Below are 27,192 nucleotides of genomic sequence, written 5' to 3'. Positions count from 1 at the left end.
TTGTATCCATAAAGTTTATTTTAAAAAACTGTTAAAAACTGACCATACAGGAATATTTATTAATATACTTAAAAAGTTTGTTCCCCGTGTTGAAGGAAAATACATTAGCAACATCTTCTAGACACCGTCTTTATAAAAGTAAAACTTCTAGATGCTGAAATGTACTACAGTAGATTCTATAGTTTATACTTTTAATCACAGGATTGAAAATCATTCTTGCTACTCCCCCGATCCCCCTGAATGTGGCAGTTATTATACTTAAATTAATGACATTCAATCATGTTATACTACCACAGGTCCTTAAATAGAGTACACACTGCATATTTACTAACAAAGTCTTCCCTATCTGTTGTCACATCATTATTTTAGAGAAGCATTTGATTCTAAGTACAAATAGAAATACTACATCCCATGATTGTAAACATTCACCAAGAGCTTCCAGAGTACAATGAGTAATAGAGATGGCCCAGGGGTCCGTCCAATGCTCCTCACTCACATTTGGATACTGCTGAGATTGAGAAATATGTTCTGAAGGCAAATTATCACAGGCCTTGTATTTCTGTAAGAAAGTAGTTCTGGATATATATATATATTTATATATATGTTTTTAGTTGAAAACACCTGAAAGTCATTCTAAGGACTATATGAAGCACCATTTTCACTTACCTGAAATACATTGGGTTAAATTCAGCAGTACATGTATGTTTGTTAATGTCAGGAGTTAAAAATAATGGTGGGTCTCCAGTTCCCTTTTGTGGATCTATCTGGAGTATGGACACTGAGTTCCAGCGATGCTAACAGGAACCACTCAAGCGTATGAAGGGTGGTAACTCCCCCAGGGCCACATGCAACCCGTAAGTCTGAGGCACGACCATTACTTCTGTCAGTGGATGCTGTACAGGCAGAGTTAAGGCTGTATTCGGCTATAAAGAGTTCAACCTCCTCTTTAGTAGTCCCCCTACACCGCTCACATACACCGTTCAAAATGTCATAGGGTGCAGGTGAAAAGTCCCCAAATACTTTTTAAAATACTATTCTCCGTACAATTTGTCATTGGTATATTTACATAGGGGAGTGTTCACACTTAAAAACATTTTTAAAGAATGCAACTGTGTTTTTTTTAAAACTCTTGTCACAGTTTCCCCAGGATCATCCCTAGCCTCATTTCCTGACTTCTGGCCAACTTCACATTTGTCAGTCTGCGGTCCTCGGGCGATTCTGACACTGTTCTGCAGGAGCATATGCGTTAAAATGTATTCACTGCCACCCACTCTGGGACAGGCCTGGTTGCAGAGAAAACGGTGTTCCTGGTGCTGAAGGGTAACTAGGAAACCCATCTGGCTGAGCTGGGTAGCTTTCCAGAGCTGACGCTGAGTGGACCTGACGGAAAGAAGAACGCATAGGTGAGCAGAGTGCCAAATTCCATGAGGCCTGTGCTTGCTTTTTCCAGTCCCACTTCTTTTTTTAAAACAAAACAAAACAAAAAAAAAATGCTGGGGCAAGGTAAGTCTGTTCAATCTCCTGAAATTTTTAAGAAACATTCAGACTTCTTCAGATGGTAGAGGTGCATAGACATGCCTTTAAAATGAGAACAGGTTTGCTGGAGAAAATTTACTTCAATGGTCCACTACTTTAGGTTTAACTACAGAAGACAAGCTAAAATTTAACTGTCACACCTAAAGATTCTGTATGCAAAAATCTCCAGACTGAGACTTAAGTCTCTAAGCAGGAAAAACACACAAATGAATATATTCTACCACCTTTGTTATCTCCTGAAGGAAAACAAGGATAATTTGTAGATTTGGGGGAGGGAATTAATCATCAAACCTCCAGACATCCTGCTAAGAGCCATTTGGGGTCAGTGCTGGAGTACACTGTCTGTGTTGCAAGGTCACCACCACAGAAGCTCTGTCGCACCCGTCACCATCCTTGCTTGCTCCGGGCACTGCGCTCACCTGCTGTAACAAGGCCGACTGTGCAGCTGCGTTATGCTGCAGTTCCTGCAGGGAGGACTGCGAGGGATTCTGGGAAAACCCAGGGATGCCTGGGAGGGACAAGAGGCCTGGAAAAACTGAACTGCCCGCAGCTTGAAGTCCAGATGATAGGCTGAAACAACAGAGAGAACGGGTCAACACGTGAGTGAGACATGAAACCTATTGCTTCTACATCTGTCAAACACTATCTTAAGATGCTGAAAAACATCCTAGAAATTCTCTATTGTAAGGAACTATAAACAGGTTTTACATAGGTTTTAGGCACTGACTTTGCATTATCAAGTCTATTATTCTGAATTCAGTGAGTTTATGTTTTGCTGTTTTGTCATCAACATAAATCACCAAATGCAAATCCTAAAGTTACCTGAAAGAAAGTGAAAGTGAAGTCACTCAGTCCTGTCTGACTCTTTGTGACCCACGTACTGTACTGGGCCAGGCTCCTCTGTCCATGGAATTTTTCAGGCAAGAATACTGGAGTGGGTTGCCATTTCCTTCTCCAGGGCATCTGCCTGACCCAGGGATTGAACCTTGGTCTCCTGCATTACACTCTTTACCGTCTGAGCCACCAGGAATCCCTGCTGATTATCTGAGCAGGCACTGATATTGTATACATTTATCTTAACAAGAAACATATTAGGATAAACATTTCAAGCTGTTTTAAGTGTCGGCCCAGAAAAAGATAATTTTCCACCAACAATTCTCTTCTGACTCATTTGAATGACTTCAAGATCATGCACGATCAGTAGTGTGAAGAACCACCTCCCCTCTCTCCAGACCATGCACGTACCCGGCCTGCGCAACCAGAGCCGAGTTGAAATTGGAACTAAAGGCAGAGGCGAAGCCCGGGAGGACGGGCGCTGGCGACGGGGCAGTGGCGGCACCGGTGGCGGATGGCTGCAGCCCCGGGAAGGCGGGCAGCGCGGGGGTCCCGGGGGCGCTGGAGACGGAGAAGCCGGGGTAGGAGGGTGCGGAGGCCGGCAGTGGGCCCTGCGCCACGGGGAAGAGTGAGGGCACAGCGGCCGGCAGGCTGAGGGGGAAGGCCGCAGCCGCGGAGGCGGGCGCCGGGGCCGAGAGTCCGGGGAGCGCGGGCGCCGCAGATCCTGAGCCGGGGTGCGGAGGCGCCGCGGCGGTGGAGGCGGGGGCAGCGGGCGCGGAGGCCGGGGGGTTGAGGGCTGGGGTGGCGGCCAGGGGGAAGCTGCTGGTCAGGGACGTGAACGGAGGCAGGGCGGTGAAGACCGGGGTGATGGGCGTGGAGCCGCCATGCGGGGCCAGGGGCAGGGCAGGCAGGGCGCTGGAGCCCGTCAGGGGCGCGCCCAGCCCCGGGAGGCCCGGCAGCGCGGGGTTAAGGCAGGACGGCAGGCTGATGGGCACCGAGGCCGCGGGGTACGCCCGGCCCAGCGCCCCAGAAAGGCCCAGCGTGCCCGCGGCGGCGGCGGCGGCGGCGGCGGCAGGGGCCGGGCCCTTGAAAGCCGAGGGCGTGGGGCTGGTGGGCTCCGTCTTGACCACCACGGGCAGGGTGGTGACGGCGGGGGTCACAGGGCCATGGGGGTGGGCGGCCGAGGAACCGCAGCCCACCGCAGCTGGCCCCGAGGAGGCGGAGGAGAGGGCGGCGGGCGCGGGCAGGGCGGGGGGTGTGGAGGCCGCCGCGCTGGCCACTGGCGAGGGCAGCCCGGGGAACAGCGCCAGGCCCGGCGTGGGCGCCTGTGGCGGCCCGTAGCCCTTGTTAGGGGCTGAGCCCGCAGGGTCAGCGCCCTGGTTGGCCAGGGAGGAGAGCGAGGCCAGCCCGCTGGTCACCGCGGAGGGCAGGGCGGAGGAACTGATGAGGCTGGTGTCGCTGGACGTCAGGAAGCCTTTCAGGGCGGACAGGAGGGGGCTGTTCACACCCAGGGGACAGGCGACACTGGGAGCTGAGCCCCCGGCGATGACGGAGGGGGTCGGGTTGGACACGCCTTGGGACGCCGGCGTCAGGGTCAAGGGGAGCCCGGCGAAAACTGACGAGAGCGAGGCGGAGTTGAGGTTGTTGGTGGCGGCGGCGGTAGAAGCGGCGGGGAAGGCGAGGCTGGTGAACGTTTCACTGGAAGCCGTGGTGGCCCGAGGCACAGCCGTGGCCTGAGGGGCCGGGGCCGGGGCGGCGGGAGGACCCGGCAGGGGAACGAGGCCAGAAAACACGGAAGGAACGGGCGTGGCCGTGGTGCTGTGGACAGAGGTCACCGTGGCGGCCGGCAGCAAAGGCGTCCTGATCACCGTGGGATTTGGTGTCATCGGCTGAGGCGGGTGAACGGCAGAGACCTGCCCCGGGAACACAGGAAGGACGGTATTCGGCAAGTTCATCCCCGGGAGGCTGGCGGTGGCCGATGCTGATGGATGAGTTCCTGCCTTGACCGGGGAAGCGGTAGGAACCGGAGTTGCAGCGGGTGTGGAGGGATTGGAGCCATGCGGGGCAAAGAGCTGACTGGCCGGGGTGGAGAATGCTGCGGTGGGAGAGGAGGGGAGGCTAGAGGTTATCATCACGGCTGAGAGTTCAAATGTTAACTCAAAAGAAAATGGATAAAAGTTTATGTAATATTTAACAGATGTCAAAGAAAAATCAATGACAGGTGTGAGAGGCTACTGCAGTGTACACATTGCTGGCTTCCATTTTCACAAGGCAGCCTCCGTTAGATCCTGCAGAGTTCTGAACTCGGATCAGCACGGCCTTCCCGTTCACAGTGAGGAAGCCTTGATAAGTGAGCAAATAAAACTTTCCTTTCATAGATTCCCAATTTTACAAAAATTCAAAGAATTTATTTTGTGATTAGTGTTGGTGTACTTATTCTCTCAGGCTACTTGCCTAGAGTAGTATTACAAGTCATTTTCTCTCTGAAGAGCTCTAGGACATCATCCCCTCTAGAGGCACACAAGGTCATCAAGTATACTCAGGCCATCTCTGCAGTATTCTTGGTTGCCACTCTGTGAGCTGATTACCAATCTCTACAGATTTTCCCCCAAGCACTTTCTCATACTGACTCCTCTACATATCTTAACCTCTAACTTTACTTGGCTTGTCCTAGGCTTTAGGGGCAAAAGCCATATCTAGTTCATCTTTAATCTTCACACCTAGCCCAGTGCCTGGCATTTATGTGTTTAGTTAAGTGTTTGCTGCACTGGATACCTCACGATTACCTCAGCTGCAGTTCTCAAACCCACCCAAGGACTTATTCTCAAAACTTCTAGAGTTTGCTACAGTACTTTTATTCTGATAAACTCTACAAATAATACAAGCATTTTGGGAATGCCTGGGATTCCCTCCTGAATCAATTAATGAAAACATTAGCTTCTGATCTTGTTGGTGCCAAGACTTAGGAATCCAAGACTTAGGTAGGTAATGTCATAATGACAACTACTGTCCATGCTATATTCACACTGAAGTCTGTTTCAGTAGTAAACAGAGAATGTTCCCTTTGCAGTGATAATCAACTGAAAGACCTTTTCATGGACTAAGACTTAAATTTTTAAATCTATGCATAATAAAGACTCTGGACATAAGGAAGCTGACATGTCCATAAAGTGATGCACTGTGTTAATCACGGATGGAGAAGGGACCATAGGAAAAGAATAGAGGAAGTCCACATCCACATAATACTTTAGTGCTAAGTGATGGCCAAAGGGTGCTACATGGGGCTGAACAAATTTTACAGCTGTTTTAGATAATCAATATGGGAGGAGAATTGACAAATAGTAAAACACAAATATATAAACATCAAACTCAAAAGATCTGTAGTTCATACCATATTCATATCATGAGCAATAATTTAGTTTCAAGAAAATAACTATCATTTTAAATTGAGAGTACATATGAAAATAGGTTTGTAGCTCTGTATTCCATTTGTTTTATAAGAACTAGAAGCACAAGGAATATACGCCTAGTTTTGTGTTTGTAAATAATGTACCAAAAAATGATTTAGGTTAACATTGGTTGGAAAACATCTGGTGGAAAAAACATCTGAGAATTCCCTGTCTTATTTAACTTCATGCTGAGGACCATGTAGCTAATGATAGATGGCAAGGGAAAGCCAAGCTGTCCCACAGTGTTCTTTATAGCAACCTCTGCTGGAGATCTTTACGTATAATGACACAAAAGCCATGCACTATTAATCACAGTGCCTGCAGTCAAAATGGAAGAAAACAGAAATGAACCCCCTCCACCCCCCAAAACCACACCATGGTAAATACCACTTTCCTGTCATCTAACTTGGTTGTTAACCACAAAACACGATGTGTTAGATCCTGTGCTAAGTACTTTACACCCGTCATTTCATTTGTCCTCATATAACCCTGAGATAGGCACTAATACCCCCATTTTACAGATGGGCAATCTCAGGCTTCGTGTGATCAAGTAATTTGTTAAAAGATCATGCAGCTATTGAGTGGTGTTCAAAGGACATAAAAATTTCAGTTATGCAAGATGAGTGAGTTCTAGAAATCAGCTGTACAACACCATGCCTCCAGTTAAGAATACTATACTGTGTACTTAAAAATTGGTGACAAGGGTAGATCTCAGTAAGAGATCTTAACACAGTGATAACAATGATGATGATGATAAAAAGGTCATGCAGCTATGAAGCGATGGAACCAAGACTTCGGCAAGGCCTGTCACACTTGTGTTCTTAGGCACTGTGCTTGTTTGTGTTTTGTTTCTTAACATGGTTCAAAAAGGAAAAACAATCTTAAGCATGCTAACATAACACAGCAAAGGAAAAGCAAAGTGTGCTCTTCCTAACAAAGGTGCTGATGATACTTAATCTGTTTATTCTCTTCAAAAACAGGTCTATTAACAAAGCTGAGCATAAAGGCTGAAGTTTCCTTAATCTCCCTTTGCTAGAAGCTATATCAGCTGCTCAAGGTTACAAAGCCAGGCGGTGCCAGAGCCAGAATCAAACACTGTTATGTCCTGACATCTCACTTAGGGTCCCTTCCTCCCTGCTCTGCTACCACCTTAGAAATTACCAGCTAAAAAGCACCATTTCCACACATTCTAGGGGAATGGAATTCTTCCACCAAGACTCCTACCCGTGCACTGTGATGATCAGATTCATGTGCTCCTCTGCTATGTAAGAACTGGTCCCAGGTTTTATCTCACAGCGGAGAGCATCTCTTTCCTGACCACACATATCCTCCCCTACGGGGAGGGCAAAATGTCACCGAGCTGCTGCCACGGGGAGGACTTGCCTCGCCTTCACCTGCGGATTCTGCTTCCTGCTCTGCTGCCCCTTCTTCAACTCTTTCTTCTTTCCTTACGTTAAATTACACTACTCCGAATACTTATTGAAGTAATTAAGTCTAAAAGATCTATCTGACACAGCATTTGTCAAAAAAGGGTTTTTATCAAAAAGAAATGTTGTTCATATATTTAAGAAAATGAGGCTTCGAATATCACATAATGTAAACTGAATGCAGATACAATGCCACAGAGCACTGAGACTGCTTCAAAGTTTTACAAACAGCACACAGAGACATATGGTTATTTTTAAATCCAGTTAATATGGATTTAAAAGTTTTCTTAGATGATTCTATAAGATAGACATTTTATAGATTATATTTTACACATTGCATGCTGTGTGTATGAAATGTACCACCATTAAAATTTTATTTTTAAATAAAATGTATCACTCTTAAGTCACTTTTAGCAAGCAGTGATTAATTAAATTTTTTAACCAGGAACTTTCCCTAAAAGCATAAAGATTTCAAATACACTCAAACTCAAATAGATCTCAGTGAAAAACAGAGCAGGCAGCCAGAACAAATTTGGTGCTTACCTTGATTCTGTGTAGGTTTTGACTGACTGGAGAGGTCCTCATTCTCTATGAGAAAATAAATAAATAAAAGTTGATTTCCAGCTTTAATCAAATTATTCACCATCATAATAATCAGAGACTGAGGTAAAAGAAAAAAAATCCAGAATATGTAATGTATACTGTGTTAGGAAAAACAACATATGCCTACAGAAAAAAAAAAGGAAATAGACAAAAATCATAGTAGTAACTATACGAAGACTGCAAGGATTATGAGCAATTGTCCCTACCACTTCTCTTTATTGGGCTTTAAGCAAACACTGTTATTTTATAGATTCATTTAAGAAGGCCTTTAGGGAAGGTGGTGGAAGGCCTGGTGTGCCTTCTAGGAGAGAGCGCAGCAGGAGTGCAGACAGGGGCCGCTGTCACCGGCTAAGCAGACACTCTGCTGGGCACCACTGCCTACAACGCAGGGAGACCTGGAAGTGGGAGGTGGGCGCTGAGGGCAGAATCCACTGCCGCCTGAGGGGCCAATCTCACAAGGCGGGTGCATCAGCTAGCACACTGAGAGAGTGGCTCTGTCCACCGCTCTACTCAGTTCTAGAAAAGGCCCCATGCTAGGAGATGTCGGGGGAACGGCCCGAGCTGAGGCTGACTTGGAGCCCATGAGACTGACAGCCTCAGCACACTCCTCTCCAGCCCCATGGGAAAGGATCCATCTTACCCAGCCATTAGTCAGAGATACACTGGCAAACAAATGACCTCTCGAGGCTTCACAGTAACTGCCCAAGAAAGCATCAGTGTGACAGGCATAAAGTGCAAAAAGGGAACCCACAAGCCCTGACACAGTGAGCAACAAAGACCCAGCTTGTTTAAGGGACTTGAGCACAAATAAACTTAGACAGTGTCTATCCAGGGATTTAATGAAAGAAAAAGAACTTTAAAATCCTGTAATGCAAATGAAGAATATATACACACATAATATTGTAAGAAAATGAGCAGAGAAGCTGAAGACTTTAGATATAAAAATCTACTCTAAGTTAATAAATGCAAAGAATGGTGAAGATTAGAAATAACACTACTGAAAGCTAAATTACATAGTTGAAATTAAAAGTTCCATTTAAAATGGCAAAAAAAAATTTTTTTAAGATATCGGATGAATAGCTAAGAGACTTAGAACAAATATACCGAAAAATAAGAGTACTAGAAGGAGAAAAAAAGAGATGAAATATCATTAATTAAAGGAATATAAAGACAAAATTTTCCAAAGCTTTAAAGACTTGAGTTTTCACACCTAAAGGGCTTACAGAGTCTAGGAAGGATTAACCATAAGATCCACATCTAAATATCCTGAGGAAATACCTGAACTCCAAGACTAAAGACATTTGTGAACTCTAAAGATAAGGAATGTCTTCTAAGTTTATAGACAAGACTAAGGTTCTAATAAAGAAAAGAAAATTAGTGAGAATTGAGTTTGTCATCTATAATCCTACACCTCTACCCTTTTTGAAAAAGCTGATTAGATAAATTTTCTACTAGAAGAAAATTAGAATAAGTATATGAGGACAAGGCATCAAAGAGAAGTCACAAAGTTAAGAAGCCATGAGTTCAGAGGCACAGAAAGAAAAATGTATAGTATTCCATCAAGAGACACAAATTGATGATCAAGGAGAGGGAGTAGGGAAGTCAAATGGTGGGATGCAGGATAGCTGTTTTTACTTTCTGTACACTGATAACTACTAAGAATATGAAGATGATCACTAGTGATATTTAAAGATAGAAATTCTAAGTTTGAGTAGGAGCAAGAAAAGTTGTTTAAAAATTTTAAAGCAATTTGAATGAATCCAAGTAAACAAAAATAAGAAAAATTAAAAACTTGGATAAAAGAATAATAATAATGAGCATAAAAATAAAATGGAAGGACTAAGAATATACAATTTTTATGATTATCTGAAACCCCTATTAAGGTCTCTTCCCCACTGGTTTACAAAAATCAGATTCTAGCTATATATAATTTACAAAACAACTAACTTACCAAATAAACAGAACTCTAAAACAATATTAAAAATAAAGATACAGGCAAAAGACTTATGAAAAATGAAAACAAAAAAGAAGTGTGGACCCAACAAGGGTCAATACCAATACCCAATAAGGCTGGGGTGGGCAGGGGGGCAGGCGACTTACTTATACTCAGTAAAGTATAAGTCAGCTGAAACATTTTATACCCAGAAAAAAAGACTTTCAAAGAAAAAAAAAAAACCTAAAATAGGAAATCAGTAACAAGTACCTAAAAATGAAATATCCATTTTTAATTCTAACAAAAAAATTCCTCTAAAATTCCTAGACACAAACCTAAGGCAAAAAACCTATATGAAGAAAACTACAAAATCTTCTTGAAAGAAGCAGAGATTAACACATTATAAATCAGCTATAACTCAATTAAACCTCCCACACCCCCCAAAAACACTTACTGCAAACAATAACATAAGGCCTGGAAAAACACTACCAGTTGCCATGATTTAAAGACAGACACACACACACATACATATATAAATAATTAGATGATAAAATCTAATATCATAAAAAATGTCATCTCTCCAAATTACTGTGTAACTATAAATATATAAATTCTTTTCTAATTGCATAAGGTGATCTTAAAAGTTCACATGGAAGAATCAATTTCCAAAAGTGGATAAGAAAGATACAAAAATACAGTGAGAGAAAGCTAGCCTTATCGAATGTCAGAATATACTATAAATCTGCTAATTAAATCAATATGGTATCATCGCAACATAAAGTAACTAGACTGCAACAGAATAAAGAGCCCAGAATTAGAGCCATGTGTGTAAATGAAAAGTTAAAATAAACGTATTATTTCAAAGCAGCAGGGAAAACAGATTAATTAATAAAGAGTGCTGGCATGGACAAACCGACTACCGTCTGGAAAAAAAATTAAGATAACCGTCTACTTCACCCCACATGAAAATAAATTCCAGATGGAGTAGGAATCTTAAAAGACCCAGAGTACCTGGCCTAACTACTTAGGGTTAAGAATACCTGAACTAAGGCAACATGGTTCCAGCTTTTCTTTCACAACCTCTGTCTGTCTAGGCAAAAATGTAAAACCCTAAGGTTAAAACATACTGTGAAAAAGGGCAAGAAATAAAATGATAGATTTTAGAAAAAAGATACTGCAACTTTAATCAGTCAGAGTACTCCGTGGCAAACACCAGAGCCATTCTGCCTAGAAAAAAAGGAATTTATTAAACATTAGTAAGTAACTCTTAGTCTTGGGGAAGGGCAAAAGTAAATTAAGACAGAACTTAATTTCAGTTCTAGCCCTACCCTACACACACACAGAGATAAATGGCAAGTGAATGAAAAGCTGTACACTTAAAAACAATCATTACAACAGCAACTAGAGAATACAGATGTTGCTGCACTATTGGGCTGGGGAAGGGTTTCCTAAACAAGACAAAATTCAGGAGAGTCAAATAGCTGAATGAAATAAACTTTTGTAAAAGACAGACAAAAGAAGGTACCAGCTGAATCAGTGTATCAGATTGGCAAAAGTAAAACAAAAAGCCTGTTATCATTCCACTTTGAAAGAGTGTGAAGAAACGGTAAGCTCATATACCCTCACTGGCTGGTATAAACAGATGCAGTCTTTTGGGGGAGCAATTTGACAAGATAGAAAAAAACATTTACACTTCATATCATGAGTTCCCAATGGGCCCCAAGGAAAGGCTGACCTGGAAAGCGTGTGGGTAGGCAAAGTGCTTCTGAGCACCTTCTAACAAGCCTTTCCTCCCCATGGCAGACAGAAGGTGCCTAACAGCGACACTCCACTAGGTCAGAGACGCTTGTCCACTGCCTGTCAGGAGACTCAGGAGAAATGGTTCCTATTTCCACGGCCTGTTCATGTTCACACTTACCTCAACATAATAAAGGCCATATGCTACAAACCTACAGCTAACCTCATACTCCATGGTGAAAAGTTGAGACCATTTCCTCTAAGATCAGGAACGAGGATGTCCACTCTCTCCACTTTTATTCAACACAGTTTTAGAAGTCCTAGCCATGGCAATCAGAGAAGAAAAAGAAGTAAAGGGAATCCCAACTGGAAAAGAAATTGTTAAACTGTCACTGATTGCAGATGACATGATACTTACTATACACAGAAGACCCTAAATAGATGCCGATCCTAAAGATGCTACCGGAAGACTACCAGAACTTATCAGTGAATTTGGTAAAGCTGCAGGCTACAAAATTAATACACAGAAATCTGTTGCATGTGGGCCAAGATCGCTCTAGTGGAGCCTGGATGTCACACTCGGCTCCATCAGCAGGCTTGGCGGCTGTGCTCCCTGTTAGGACAACACCACACCACACATCCGTCCCCTCTGAATGTATGGTGAGAAAGTTATTGACTTTTAACACCCCATAACAACCTGATTTTACCTGCTGTTACTGGATTAGGAGTATATGGAGGTGGCGGGGGCACTCCTGGAGCTATGACGTTGGCTAACGGTACCAGACCGGCATTGTTATAAGCACCTAAAATAAAAATATAATAGAAAAAAAATGTACAATTTAGCATCATTTCGAGTTCAAGCTGTATTGACGCAGCTACGTACTTTATTTCTAAAACTGTGTTATCTAGTACAGTTGCATTTTACATGGAGATTTGGGTGAAGAGTGAGATCAAATGAGAAGCAGAGACTTCTATTTCCCAGTGTAGGCTTACTCCAGGCATAACTCACTGAAGGGCATGGTGGGCAGAACCTGCCAGACTTGTATGATTTGCCCTTTCTGTCAAGCACACACACTTGGCCCTTTCAAGTTAAATGCGCTAATGATGTCTTTGAATACCAGCTATCAAAAAAGGGATTCAAGATGATTTACTCATGAGCAAAAGCTTATATAAATAATTAACAAGGAAAAAAATCTATAATTAACTTATCAAAAGGAAAATATTCTAAATGAGACTCTTAGTCTTCTGCACTGCTGTAGACCACCCTAGAGTAACCAACTGTGGGCAAAGTAAAGCTCAGGGTAGCACATTTCTTGAGTGGTCCAGATTTCCAGAGTATATATACCAATCTTTACTTTCAACTTAATAAATAAAGAGCAAAAAGAAAAAAAGTGAAGCCTGAAAGAGCTCCTTACTTGGTGCAATAGTTGCGTGTGGTCGGCATGGAGGTATCGGGTAAGGAACAGGTTTATGTGGATTGTATGTTGAAGGAGGCTAGAATGAGAGGGGAAAGTACAGCAGTTAGGAGAACATCAAGGAAGCTGTCTCCTGGCAAAACAAAATGCAACTTGTCTTTCAAAACATTTAGGCCTAAGAGGCCAAAAATGCCCCAGCAGTATCAACTGCCGCGGCACTAACAAATGGCACAAAGGGGGGACATTTCTTTGCTTTAATAAATGTGGCTCCGATTAAGTCCAAAGAGAGATCCTGCCAAAGACTGCTGCTGCTGCTGCTGTTTTTCAGTCGCTCGATCACGTGCGACTCGTTGCGACCCCGTGGACTGTGACCGCCAGGCTTCCCTGGCCTTCACCATCTCCTGGAGTTTGCTCAAACTCAACTCCATCTGGTCTGCTGTAGAGGTGTCAGTTTTTTATTTCAGTTGCAGATCATCTCCAACAAAAGGCCCAACCTCATCCTGAACAGCAAATTCTTCTCTGACCCAGTCTAGGTTAATCCAAGGATTCCTGCCTGACTCCTCCCATGGAACACAAGAAACCCACCAGGTGTTGGAATCTTAACTACTCAAGAATTTCCCACATCCTCCTGGAAAGTCATCGTCTTGTTCTTACCCCCTTTCCTCTTTTTGAAAGAAACAAGCACTGTTTCCTTTGGCATTTGGCATTCTGACAACTCTAGTAGAATGCAGACTGGAATTATAAATTCAGTAGCTTAGTCTTTTTACCTTTTGAAATCCACAAATCCTCCATTTTAGAGTTTACAGGACTTAGGTATGAAAGAACATTCAAAGAGCTGGTCTCCAGAGGACCAGAGGTAAGCAAAGCTAGGCCACATGCTGCAATTTTAACTACAGAGATGGAGAGGATGAGAGAGCACACACACGCCCTCGAGGGGGCTGGCAGCCACATCCTGGAGCAGACGGGATGCCCTGGAGTGAGGAACCTAGACTCTCTCCAGCACTCTTAATGGCAGCCCTGGACAATGTGCTAGTTCTGCGCAAAGACTATGATCTGTGACTATTTTACTGTAAACAATAGCCACCCAAGTTCTTGTCAGGTGGGCAGTCAGGACTGCAAGGCGGCTGTGTGTTGGCCTCTCGTAGTACAATTCTTCAACTCACGAGGCTGTCTTCTCCTGCTCAGTTTATATTCCAATCACTCCCTTGAAAATATGCTCCACCTCCTGGCTCCGTTCTCACCTCACTAATACTAACACTAATCCAGCCGTCATACCTCAACCTTAGTTAAAGTGAACTCTCCACTCTCCACGCCTCCAAGCAAACTGCTGAATATGGCTGCAGAAAAAGAAAGTAATAGCAGTTCAACTGGTCTACCTTTAAAATACACCATTAATCCTCAAAGGGGCCTTTAACACTGTTAACTAATTGTAGTGTATTTCCCTAGGAAGCCATTCACTTTCCTAGAGCTTCTACTGCACTTTAGACTGCCCAACAAAAAATGAAATTTATGCTTTTAATAGACAGAAAACCAGATATAAGCATGAAGACTTGTTCTGTCACTGATTTTCTAAACATACTGGCTTGGATGGTCCGAGAATCCGTGCAGCTATTCCTTTGCCTTCATTGGTACAGTCCTCACCATCTTTCTTCAAAGGAGTTCCCTATTTCAAAAAAAAGAAAAAAAGGAAAGATAATTGAGATTAAAAAAAAACCAACCCATACAAACCCCAAAGCAAAAACAAAACAAATGCAGACCCTTGCTGTGCCACCCTGAAGAAAGGACGTAACTTGGCAGGAGCCTAAGGAGGGACCACAGCCCCAGCCCTGCCCTGGCTCGTGATCCTGACGCAGTCCTCATCTCATAACACATACAGAGGTTCAAGGAAACACGACACACACGGGGAGACAGAGGAGGAGAAAGTATGTTCTAATTTTTTCACTGCACAGTAGGAGCAGCCAGAGACAGCTCCTGTAGCTGATGCTCAAAGAATCAAAAACAGTACTTATATTACAGTTGAAAATAATAAGAAATGATGTTCTCTGTAAGTATTAAGTGTGACCGCTTATACCGACCTCACTCGAGACTGCTCTAATTAACAGATGAAAATAAGCTGACACCCTATTACAATGTGTCCCCCTAATATTTGTGTTCTAAGTGGTACATACTAGTTTGGAGCTGGTTTCCAAGGTGGCCCCCAGTGATCCTCAGCTCCTACGTGTCCCTGTGCAGCCCCCTAAATGAACAGGACTGACCCATGTAACAAACAGGATGTTCCAGAACTGAGGGCATTTGACTCCCAAGGCTGAGCCATAACAGACAACATGGCCCCCACTGGCCGCCTCTGGGACGATCTGCTCTGGTGGAAGTCAGCTGCCGCGTGGAGTTGAGAGGTATTCAGGCAGCACTACGGAAATGTCCTTATGCCGAGAAACAAGGACCCCCCGCCTGCCAACCTCAATGCTAATTTGCTAGGTACCTGACTTACCTTGGAAGCTCAGGCTCACGCTCTAATCAATCAGGTGACTGCAGCCTCATGAGAGACCCTGAGCCATAACCAAACAAACTAAGCTATTCCTAGATTCCTGGTTCAGAGAAACTGCAAGAGACGCTAAACGGTTATTGTTTCAATCCACTAAGTTTTAAGGCTATTTGTCACACTGCAATTAAAAATACACCATTCTTTGAAAAAATTATTTCACAAAGAAATTTGAGGAACACTGGGTGACATAAAAATAAGTGTCTTTCTTGTGGGACTTCTCAGAGCCTTTATTATGCAATGTGATTCTCCAAAAAAGAGACACTGCATGCAGGATTTCCCAAACACACTTAAGTGTGAAACTGTTTGAAGAATACTGAGAATCTGAGAAATAGTCCTTTATTACATGTAAATCAGTGCTTCTAAAATACTTGCCAAAACAAGTCAAAACCAAATCACTCTCTTTTCTGTCTGGCTTGTTGTTCTGTATATTTTATAGAAATATTTTAATATAGCTTATGTATGAGCTTTCATTCAGTGGTAAATCTATGAATTATGTTGCTGACAGAGTAAAATTCCTTTACTTTGTAGAAGCATCATCAACTGGCATTTTCTTTAAATACCATAACTGTGCTAAATTTTATACAAAGAAGTTGCACATGTAGCCACACAAGTATGCTTACTGGGAAAATTCCATTGATGCGACTAGGTTTTCCTTTGGGATATGGATTTCCTGGGATTGTTCCACAAGAAGATATCATTGCATGAGGAGCTTTGCAGCCCCCTTTGAAAGCCTGTAACATAACAAAGAGGAGGATTGTTTTTAAAAAAAAAATCAAATATACTCACAAAATTAATATTCTGGATATTGGGAAGCCCTGCTAAATAGGATGGATTAAGGAAGAGCATCACATTCAATCTGTTCATACATCAGTCAGCACCTCCACTGGTGAACATAACTAAAATTAGTAAGTAAAATCACTTCACTTAAATGGAATTATTTAAATGGTAACGGAATGTTTTTAACATCACAACTAGTAGACTCCTACCCAAAGATCTCTTCATAATGGATTCTGTAAATTGTGTGCAAGGACTAAATACAACTGGGCTGCAGCTCCTAGGGGAACAGTCATGCCCTTCTTGAGTAGGTGTCTAACCACTAATCCAGTTTCCACCTGTCAAAATCCTAAGAAATAACTACCTTGAATGACAAATCAAGTTTTCTAGACTTGGACAAGGATGACTTCTCCCACTATTAGAGATTTTAAATTAACAAACTGGAATTTAGCCTTATAATTATTCATCTTTTATGAGTTTGATGAAAATAAGCTTGATGACAAATAAGTTCCTGGTGGTGGTTTAGTTGCTAAGTGGTGTCTGACTCTTGTGACCACATGGATGGTAGGCTGCCAGGCTCCTCTGTCCATGGATTTTTCCAGGCAAGAATACTGGAATGGGTTTGCCATTTCCTTCTCCAGGGGATCTTCCCGACCCAAGGATCGAACCCAGGTCTCCTGCACTGCAGGCAGATTCTTTACTGTCTGAGTTAGCTCCTAAATACATAAAGTTAAAGACAAAAGCTTGGAGACATGGCAGAGCTACCGAGGGACTGAGAATTAACAGCCCACGAGGCTCATACTGAGGCGCCACTGGCTTCTCACTCTCAAGCCATCTCTTCATACCCCAGTGTCCCCCTCCCACCCCTAAAACCTCTAGTTCCCTGCCACAGACTGCAGCACTGTCATTATTAACCCATCACAGGATAGCAGGTTATTCATCAAAAGTCAGCATAGTAATAAGATTGGTACAGTTTTCTTCATCAGCACTCAGGAAAACCATGTGCCATTCATTTAGCAATCTGGAGGAAATTACCTGTTCAAGTACCCTCTTACACCGTTTCTTCTCAGACATATTTATCCTGAACAAATCTTCAATGGGACGAGAATTCTGTGCATCAACAATGTTTCTACCAAGGAAAAACAATTTAGCTTTTCATTTAAGAACCTGGACACACACATTTAATACACAGATATATGTGAGTAAGCTTTTTTCCATGATATAACAAGAAGAGTATAATTATTCAGTTTTGATTGATGAGTGTAAATAACATGTTTATATAAATATGGTAAATATAGTAACTGAATGATGTTTATCTGGCTACTTGAAAGTAACAAAGTTTAATATTTCAAAAAAAATCACTACTTTGAGATTCTTACAAATCTACCCTGTCAGTGTCAGGAGAGCTACTGGCAATAAAACAAACCCCTGTGCTAACTGCATAAAAATCAAGGTTGATCTAAAAATGAAGTTTTATCTTATGTTTTATTTTAAATTTGTGCTTTTGTGGTCATTTATAAATATATTAGGGACTTAAAAACTGCATGTGCTGTAAATAAATAGCAATTTATAGACTTTCATAAATACTTATAGGTGAGTAGTTTCCTTTTCTCTATCATTCATTTCTCAAATTTATTTCACAATCATTTCTCAAGTGCTGTGCTGGGTGTTTTAAATCTTATTGTATTTAAAATCTTCATCCCTACCACACAGATAAGATCCTTATTTTCACAACTGAGGAAAGTAAGATCCAGAGAGAATAAGAGTATGTTAAGCAAAAAAATACATAGTCAGAATGTGGAAAACCCATCTAACCATAAGTCCTCTGGATTTATCAACAAGCTTTTCAAGTTATTCTGAGTGGGAAAAGCAAGTCACCAATATGCAGACAAATCAAAATAATTAAACTCAATAAGCCCCACTAATTTTACAAGTTTATAATCATGTGTAATGAGCACACTAGCTACTTAGATATAAGAATTCAGCTCTATGCTTTCGTACATTTTATTAGTTCTGATTACCAATATAATTCTGACACATTAACATACACTAATGAGTTAAAAGATGTTTGAAAAGTTTTCCAAATTTTTCTCTGAGTAAAAAGAAAAAGAAATACTTACGAAGCTAACAGTTCAAGAGCAACTAGTTTGTCTTTACTGAAGGTGAAACAGTTGAGTATATTGACTACTTCTCCTGGGTGAACAGCCACCATTTTCTATTAATAAAAAAAAAAATAATTTTACTTTCAACATGACAAATTTTCATGCCAGAAATTGCCTTTTGGGGGTGGGGGGTAGTATAATTAAATGTTCTTAATATAAATATTTGAGATGAAAGCTGCTTCATCAAAAGTAAGCCCTAACAACTATGTGGATTAAAACTAGGCTTTTTTCAATGTAACTACTTTAATTGAAGAACTAAGTTCTCCAATGTGCTCTTTCTTATCCACATCTCTCAATATGCTCATCTATAGAAAAAAAATTACATATTCTACTTTCCTCAGAAAGGCTATATAAAAAGAGGCTATTTACAAATAAGGGAGACACAGTGCTTGAAAAGTTAGAAAAAAATCCTAATTCCTCAGAGTGCTAGGTTATGTCATAATCAGCACTTCTAGTGAAGTCCATGGTGCTGAATAGTGTTATTAAAAAAAGGTACTCCAATCACGATTAGAGGAAAGATGGGTTAAATATTAACAGGTTCTTTTACTGCAGAACCTCTAAGAAAGTTAATGTACATTGTGACACTCGAGGATTATATGGACTGTTACATAATTTAGTATTTGTCTAGGATACTTATGTTTTTGAAAAGCAGGTCAATTTATATATTTATGTTAGCAGTGGAGGAAATTCAAAATCAAAGTCAATATAAGGAGATTAGTTAGAATCAACTGATCAACCGAAGTTGTTTTTGAACACTATTAACCTTGCATCACCAAAAGAATTGGTAAAACTGCATGCCCCCTTACATGTTTGTAAACTGACATCTAAAAGTTTTATCGGAAGGTTACACATCTGCAAAAGATTGATTTCCTTATATGTAACTTTATTATATATTTCTGAAGACCTTGGATCTACTGCTCTAGCTCATTTATGAAAATGTCCAGAACGGAACCTAATCGTCAAAGTCAGTCTTCAGTATGAACGGTCAAATCAGACTTCCTTTGTCTCTAAGTGCACGAAGGTGTGCCTGTGCAGCCTTCACACTTCTGAGTTTTAATTCTAAGGTGGGTGGATAGGCAAGCTGGCTTCAGAGCTTTGTCATGAGTTTGCTGTTCTGATAAGATAAGCCAAGGTCCCCAACAGTAGTTTTTTTTACAGAAGCTCTCTGCTTTGCTCTCCTTTTCTTTGTTCCTTAGAGAAAGATTTTTCAACCCCTGCTGATAGGTGAATGAGTGAGACAATCTTTTCTTTTTTTAAATAAAGCAGGAAAAAAGCAATTGTTAAAGAGAAGAAGCACTAACAGACCCCGACACTTTCTTAAGCAAATTAGTTTGGGAAGCTAAGGATCTGTATGTGCATGTGTGCTCACTCAGTTGTGCTGACTCTTTGTGACCCCATGGACTGTAGCCCTCCAGGCCCTTCTGTCCATGGGATTTTCCAGGCAAAAATACTGGAGTGGGTTGCCGCGCCCTCCTCCACGGGATCTTTCGACCCAAGAATCAAACCAGCTTCTCCTGCACTGGCATGTGGATTCTTTACCACTAAGCCATCTGGGAAGCCCTCAAGATCAGCAGATTTCTTTAAAGCTATCAAGCGCCTGATACTCCCAGGAAGACCCTCTATACAGTCAGACCCCATTTGACTTCGGAGCCTCTGAAAATCTAGGCTCTAGCACTGTGCCATCCATATGGTGGCCACTAGACATGTTGCTCGCTTACATTAAAATCAAACAACACCTTAAAAATACCATTCCTCAGACAGATGACACATTTGAAGTGCACAAAAACCACATGTAGCCAGTGGTCACCATATTGGATAGAGCAGATTCAAAACACTTGTATTGTCACTGAAAGGACATTTGGACAGCATTGGTCTAAAAAAATGTAGGCATGGATCAGTCTGACTATTCTTCTAAGACTAAATACAGGAAGGTGAAGACACATAAAGTCGAAAGTAAATAAAAATACTTCTAAATTTGAATCCTATGTTTTGCTTGCCTATAAATATTTTCTACTCCAATCTGCCAAGTAGAACTCTGTACAATTTAATAGTACAGTACACATGATTGAAATTTACAATTTGGGACGCTTTAATGTTTTTAACATAGTTATTTTTGAATAAAGTATAAAGGAATTTAGTGTCTGCAACTAAAGCAAACAAATTGCAACTTGAGATGAATTACAGAAAACGAGGGGAGAATTCAAAATACTTAAAATTCTACATTCTAAGGAAAAGTAAATTACTTACGTGCTGTAATGCTTTCATTGCCTTCAACTGAGGCTCAGCCCAGGAGAAATATCTCAGTAAATCAACCACCTGAAAAGCAAAGAACTAATTTAGCTCTACTGACAACGTGTTTGCAAACATTTTTACAAGATTTATTTCCGTACTCTGAATCGCTATTCAAAGTATGCTGCTGGGGCCCAGATGACAGGCATAAGCATGACACCAGTTTAGACTGTGAGGAGTAGCAGCCACGTGCAGCTACTTACATTTAAATCAACTGAAACCAAATCAAAGAGAAAACTCAGTTCCTTACTGGCATAAGCCACATGATAAGGGAGGGCTCAACAGCTGTGTGAAGCTGATAGCTACCAACATGGTTAGTGTAGAGAGAGAGCATTTCCACCATTACAGAAAGTCTTGGACAGCACCGGTCTAGAAATAAAGTAATGTATAAGGTAGGGGAAGAAAGTACCTGGAGAAAAGGAAAGTTGGAAAAGTACTAGATGGACATAAAATGTTTGCTTAGGAATATATAGTATGAGCAGAAAGCTTTCAAACATTTAGTGAAGAAGGACAGTCTTAATCATAGAAAAAAATCTTCAGTGGTGTGGTCTAGTGGTGGTCGTCCACTGACTTCTACTCTCTAACTCAGATCTGGAGGGCATACTATTCTGACTTAGACCACAGATCTTTTCTCTAAAAAGGTAAGAATTACCCTGAATCACGCCAGCAGCTTCTAAATGCTAAGTCACTTTGAGAGCCCAGCCAGCCAGGTGCTCTCCTGCTACCACCAGCCAAGTTCAAGTGAACGAGGGAGAAACCACGCCATGGCCGGGGAGAGGCGAGCAGAGACCACAGCGCTGCCGTCTCCAACTGGCCACCACCACCAGGTTCACTGCCTCAAGGACACCCCAAAAGGGACAGCAACAAAGACTCAAGATGAGAGGGTAATAAAATCCGGGTTAATGAATTATTTTACTCTGAGTTCCTCAAAATGTTATGGGTTCAATTATTCCACAAAGCAAAGTTAACAGTAGAAAATGGGGTGGTATGTAAAGAAGAGTAAAAATACTTGTCACTCCTCACTGAGAGATACATAAGTAGCAAACAGTTACTGTGTGTACTTTCTGTCCAACTTGGTAAGAGAGTATGCCCTTACTTTTATGGGAATAATGTTTTTACTATGGGACTACACCAACTATAAAACTTTATCATGTATGATATAGGATGGGAGATAGTCATTATAATAAGTAGGCTTATAAGATCACACTTAGGAAGTAGCTTGATAAAATTTTTAATGACTGTAGCAAAGTCATTAAATTTCTACTATGGGAAGTTTTCTGCAAATTTTCACATGTATACACAGAAACACATACAAGAGAAGGAAAGAAAAGCTATCAGCTATGTGAAATTACAAATATTCCTCAAGTATTTAAGTTTAAAAAGAAAAGCATGTGAAAAGTTATGAGACATCTGGAAACCACTCATTAAACAGGTAGCAACATGTGCAAATCACAGAGTAGCTCTCAGGAATTTAGGAGACAGAACTACAGGCTTAAGGTTATTCCAGTTTTGAAAGTCTTGAGAAAGAGATGAAAAGTTGGGGCATTTACTTACTAACTCAATCTACAGTTTCATTCACTGTCTACCTTACTCACGTTCCCACCGTTTCCCAAAACTGTTCTCCAGATGTACATTTCTATTTCTGCTTCATATCTCTATCAAGTATTTTCCAGTATTCCTTGGAAATCCAGCTTTCTCTGCATGTGTATATATAAATGCAAACCTATTTTTCAAAATCAGCAAACTCCCCGTAAAGTTGGGTGAAAGTTTCCACTAAACGATCCCACTGATAATATTAGTCTTCTGGAAGATACAGAAACTACTTATTAGATGCTATTTTTTTTTCTTACTCGTGGCTTCACATAAGAACATATATCACCATTTGTTCCAAGTTGTATAAACTGTAGTGAATTCTGCAATTACTGACTCATAAACATTGTGCAATTTTGGGTATGTTAACTATTAGAAGTTTACAGACATATGATACTGTGCCCAGAATATAAACACTTTGAACTGTGTTTTTCAGACACTGCATTTTAAAATCATGTTAGCATATGATACCATGATGAAAAGTGGGTATGCTTATAAAATATGCCAACTATAAATTATGTAAAGTTTTCTGTTAAAACTGAAAGCTTCTAAAGTTCCTGAATAAACAGAGCAACAAAGTAAAAGCAATTCTGAACCTGACCAGTAGGTAAATAAGCAAAGGCACTAATCAGAACATCACTGTTTAAAAAAAAAAAAAGCTTTTGCTTAAATAAATAAAAGAATACCTGTTCACTAGAGAAATATCCATGTACATATTCAATCGCTTTTAATTTGTACTCTGTCAAAACAGCCTAAAAACACAGAAAAACAGAATAAATATATGTAAGCAGAACAGCAATATGCATACATGAAAACTGCCTATGCAACTCAAACCGCGGCAGACCTTCTGTAGCCCGGGGATAAAGAGGCTGATAAGTCACCATGGTGATGTGACATTCTACCTTTGGGGTTCCATGCTGTTAGGGATACAATTAGACACCAGGAAAACCCCTGGCCTCCCTCCTCACTCCTACAAAGGAAGGGAACAGAATTGTAACAGATAAGATTTTACATTAATAGAAATTAAGTATTCCTGTAAAAGTGATTGCAGTTTTAAGTCACCCCAAATTCAACCAAACCATCATTTTTAAGGTTAAATGTACTAGCAACTACTCATTCAGCAGATAGCTATTTACTGCGCACCTATAGCGCACCTGACTGATAGAGAAACATGGGGTAAAACAAGGTCTAGTCCAGGCTCTCAGCATTTCTACTGAGATGTGAACCCAGAAGCCAACCTGTGTGCCTGCCACTAACTGGCAGTGTGGTCTCTGGGAGGTATTTTAATTGTCCCGAGAGGCTCTTCACCCACAAAAGGGAACACCAATCACTACCCACCTCAGGATTAAAATAGTCAAGAGTAAATGTGACACAAGTTCAGAGAGAAGTTCATGGCTTTGACCCAGCACCATCTGGAGCCACAGGAAATCATATATGATTCTCCTGGCAACTACATGCTAAGCTTAGAGATGGAAATACCAGACTATCACAATCTGCTAACAACCACTCATTAAAAATCCACTAATCCCCTTTGTACGGTGCCAGATCATAACTAGATTTACAGTAGGGGTCACTTTCTAGTACATAGAAATATGGACAGTACTAGTATATAGAAATATGGCCAATCACATTCCGCCCCCCCCAAATCAACTAATCCCTTTGCATTCATTCCAGAACAATCATAATTGTACTTTCTACATGCATCATGCTGCTAGAACACCATGACCAGTCAACAGAGAAACATGCAGGGAGCTTCAGTAGCTGAATTTTCATGAAAAAGGGAAGGGAATGGGATTCTGGATAATGTACTCTTGGGAGTTTATTATTGACATCATTGGACACAATCAAAAGCAAGTTTCTGGCCCAAATCCTGGACTGTGTTGATGCCAAGTCCTGTCTTAATTCTTTCATCAGCACCTGAGAGGCCCAGCTGTATCCCCAGGCACAACACCACAGCTTGGAGTCAGAATCCCTGACCTTGAACACTGAACCCTCTCCCTTATCAGCTGGGTAACTTTGAGCTGGCTAGTTAACCTCCAGAGACTAGACTTGCAATCTGTAAAATGAAGGGTATAGAACCTACACCTGGAGAGCTATTAGGCGGATTAAGTCAAATAATGCATGGAGAAAGTGCTTAAAACAGGCACACTCTGTAAGTGCTCAATAATGAATATTATTATTAGCCTCTTCTTAGAAAGCAGGTTACATATTGCTTTTCCCCCTCCTTTCTTCTTCCTATTTCTTTTTCTAGTGTCTTCTTACATGCCTTTGTTTTTAAATGACAATAGTGACAGCTAGTATTACCTACAGACAGATGGTGACACTCAGGAAGAGACTGCCTGGTTTAAACTGACTTACAAAGTCTGAGAGCAATTTTGAAAAGCCAACAGTAACTCTCATACTTAGATACACTCTATTTTCATCCTATTTTAATAGCCTAGTACTATGTTGATGTATCTAATTATTTGGCACAGGCAGAAAAAGATTTCATCTTGATTTCAGACCAGAAATAAGGGACTTATGTTATGAATTTGACTTTAATCTCTAGAAAAGTTTCTATCCCTTTCATTAGTATTTACCATGTCATCTTTCCACAATTTAGCAGGGAGAGAATATACAAATCGACACCCTAGAGCTTCCAAAAGAAATCAACTCCTCTCCCTGAGCAAATTGTTGTCTCATAAACAGTAGTTTAACATCAGCTCATTAACAAACTGGCAAATTCTAAGTATGTACTCAGCAGGCTGACATTTTATTGCAGATTTTCATTGGGCAAATTGGATTTGCAAAAGCAGAAATTTTATTTTGATTCAAAAAAAGAATACTCAATAGCATTACAAATGTAACCTAACAAGCAAATTTGAAAAAAAAAAAAATTTACAAAGGATGAAGGAAAACAGCATTTTGCTTTATACAGAATGAAGAAAAACAGGCAATTTTATTAATAATTTCATAAGCTGAAACAAATAATAATCACCAGTGCACAAGGTAACAAGTCTTTCCACCTCAATCAACGGTCTTGAAAATATGAAAATGGCGAGGAAACAGCCCTGAAATTCTAAGCAAAGGACCCTGTGTTAACATACTAATAGTCTTTTCAGGTTTAATTTTGTAAAGGCTTAACTTTTTGCGCTTAAAATACTGTTAAGCCTCAAGGCTACATTCCAATTTTTTTTTATTTTTTGCTGTCTACTGGGATGTAGGCTACCTACAATAGTTTCAAAACGATGCAAAAACCTGGCAAGCAGAAGAAAAAAAGCTTTGAAATGCGAGTTACTGAAGCCCATTCCTAAGAATCTGCCTTTAAGCTTAATGTCACACTTTTTATTAGGATACTAACTTTGTCCCGCCGAGGCAACAAATACAGTCTGCTTACAAACTTAAAAATCCTATCATCATAACATCATAACCACCGTTAAAGGAACTTTTTACGTATTTCTAGTTTTCAGTCATTCTTAATCTTACTGAAAGATGAGGAAATCGCTTAGAAATACGAAATCACTTATCCAAAATTACAGTGATTCAAGATTTGTAAGGCGGGCTTGGGAACCGAGGGCTCTGAACATAAGCTCCGCAATACCGGTCTGATTCTCAAGCAGTTTAGAGTTAGCAAAAAATCTCCGTTTTGTATCGTGAAATGTATCAAGATATAAACTCCTACACTAGACGTTAAAATTCCAACCAGTTTTGCAATCCTCAAATCCGTATTTTACACAATCTGCTCGCAGTCCCCCGAAGAGAACAAATCATGAGAATTCGTAACTCAAAGATTGAAGGAATTAAGGCAGTTACCTTTCTAATTTCATCCAGCACCATTTCAAAGGACTTTTTGTCCATCTTGACTACTATCTCGAAGAGGTTTTAACCAGTTAGTTTCAATTACAAAACGTTCATCCCCGGTCCGCTCCGAGAGTAAAAAATGTTTCCAGCTAAGGAGAAAGACTCAAGGAGCAGGAGGAAGGATGCACCAAGAGGTAGAGGACTTCAAAGTCTGCAAAAATTTCTAAAAATGGGGACTTATAAAAACTTTTTATTAAAAAACAAAACAAAACAAAACCCGTCAGGCTTCCCCGGCTTCTTTACACAAAGCTTCAGGACCGCTCGGGGAAGAGCCGGGTCCTCTGAGTCCCGCAGAGAAAACCCGGCGTTCGGTGGCCGGAGGCAGAGCGTCTGTCCCCGCAGAGCAAGGCCAGGAGCCGCCGGAGGAAGATCGGGGAAGCCGCCTTCCCGGGTGTAGCGGCCCGAGAAGCAGAGGCACCCGCGCCCCGAATCCTGCGGCCGGCGAGGAAGGAGGCACCGGCTTCTCGGCCCGCACCAGCGCCTCGGCTGCCCCTCACCGCCGCGAAGCTGGCCTCATGGCCCGGCTCTCGCTCACTCCCCGCAGCTACCGCCGGACTCCTGGGTCCCGCAGCCCGGGCAGCGGCGGCCTGGCCGGCTCTTTGTTACCATCTGCCACCGCTTCCGGGAGCGGGCCGGCGGCCGGCGAGCACCGGGAGCCGGGCGAAGGGGGTCACGGTCTCGGGTAGGGGGGCTCCCGAACACCGCAGCGCCAACAGCGCCGGGAGCGCTTCCTGGTTACCCCCACGGCTTCCCCCGGCTCGTGGGGGACCTTCGATGGAGCCCGTCGCGCCCGAGTCAACTCAACTCTGCGCCGCCAGATTAGGCCCCTCTCTCCAGAGAGCCCAAGAAGGGGTCCTGCTGTGGGAATGTAGGTGTCCCTGTCAGATGCCTGTACGTCTCGGAATTGGATACGGTAGAAGTCCTTACCCAAAGCCTGGAAGTTATTTTTGGAGGGTCACGCCCTTAATTCTAGAGTTTGATTGTGCTCGTTTTTGATTGGTAAGTACGAATTTAAAAGAATGTACGTCGAGTGGTTAAGGCATATCCACGGGCACGCCGAT

General features: G+C 41.7%; 1 protein-coding gene across 2 annotated transcripts; it reads right to left on the bottom strand.

The window, feature by feature from the left end:
• On the bottom strand, positions 1 to 26,980 carry PROSER1 (proline and serine rich 1). 2 transcript variants are annotated; one of them, XR_006271166.1, is made up of 14 exons: positions 26,084 to 26,980; positions 22,978 to 23,043; positions 20,660 to 20,728; positions 18,371 to 18,465; positions 17,286 to 17,379; positions 16,097 to 16,207; positions 14,514 to 14,597; positions 12,935 to 13,013; positions 12,227 to 12,322; positions 7,790 to 7,834; positions 2,782 to 4,465; positions 1,956 to 2,106; positions 667 to 1,380; positions 1 to 559 (listed from the first exon to the last, which is right to left on the bottom strand). XR_006271166.1 is itself a non-coding variant. In XM_043477706.1 (13 exons), the coding sequence occupies exons 1-13, from the start codon at positions 26,126 to 26,128 to the stop codon at positions 1,258 to 1,260; spliced, it is 2,742 nt and encodes a 913-aa protein (XP_043333641.1). In that variant the 5' UTR covers positions 26,129 to 26,980; the 3' UTR covers positions 1 to 1,257. The 2 variants fall into 2 exon arrangements, 1 of the variants encoding a protein (XP_043333641.1); XM_043477706.1 differs by having other exon boundaries at positions 1 to 1,380.
• Between the last annotated feature and the right edge of the window lie 212 nt (positions 26,981 to 27,192).

Source organism: Cervus canadensis, chromosome 9 (assembly GCF_019320065.1).
Source record: "Cervus canadensis isolate Bull #8, Minnesota chromosome 9, ASM1932006v1, whole genome shotgun sequence".
In the NCBI taxonomy this organism is placed as follows: Eukaryota; Metazoa; Chordata; class Mammalia; order Artiodactyla; family Cervidae; genus Cervus; species Cervus canadensis.
The sequence above is the reverse complement of the archived record's forward strand: the minus strand, read 5'-3'. Positions and strand labels throughout refer to the sequence as shown.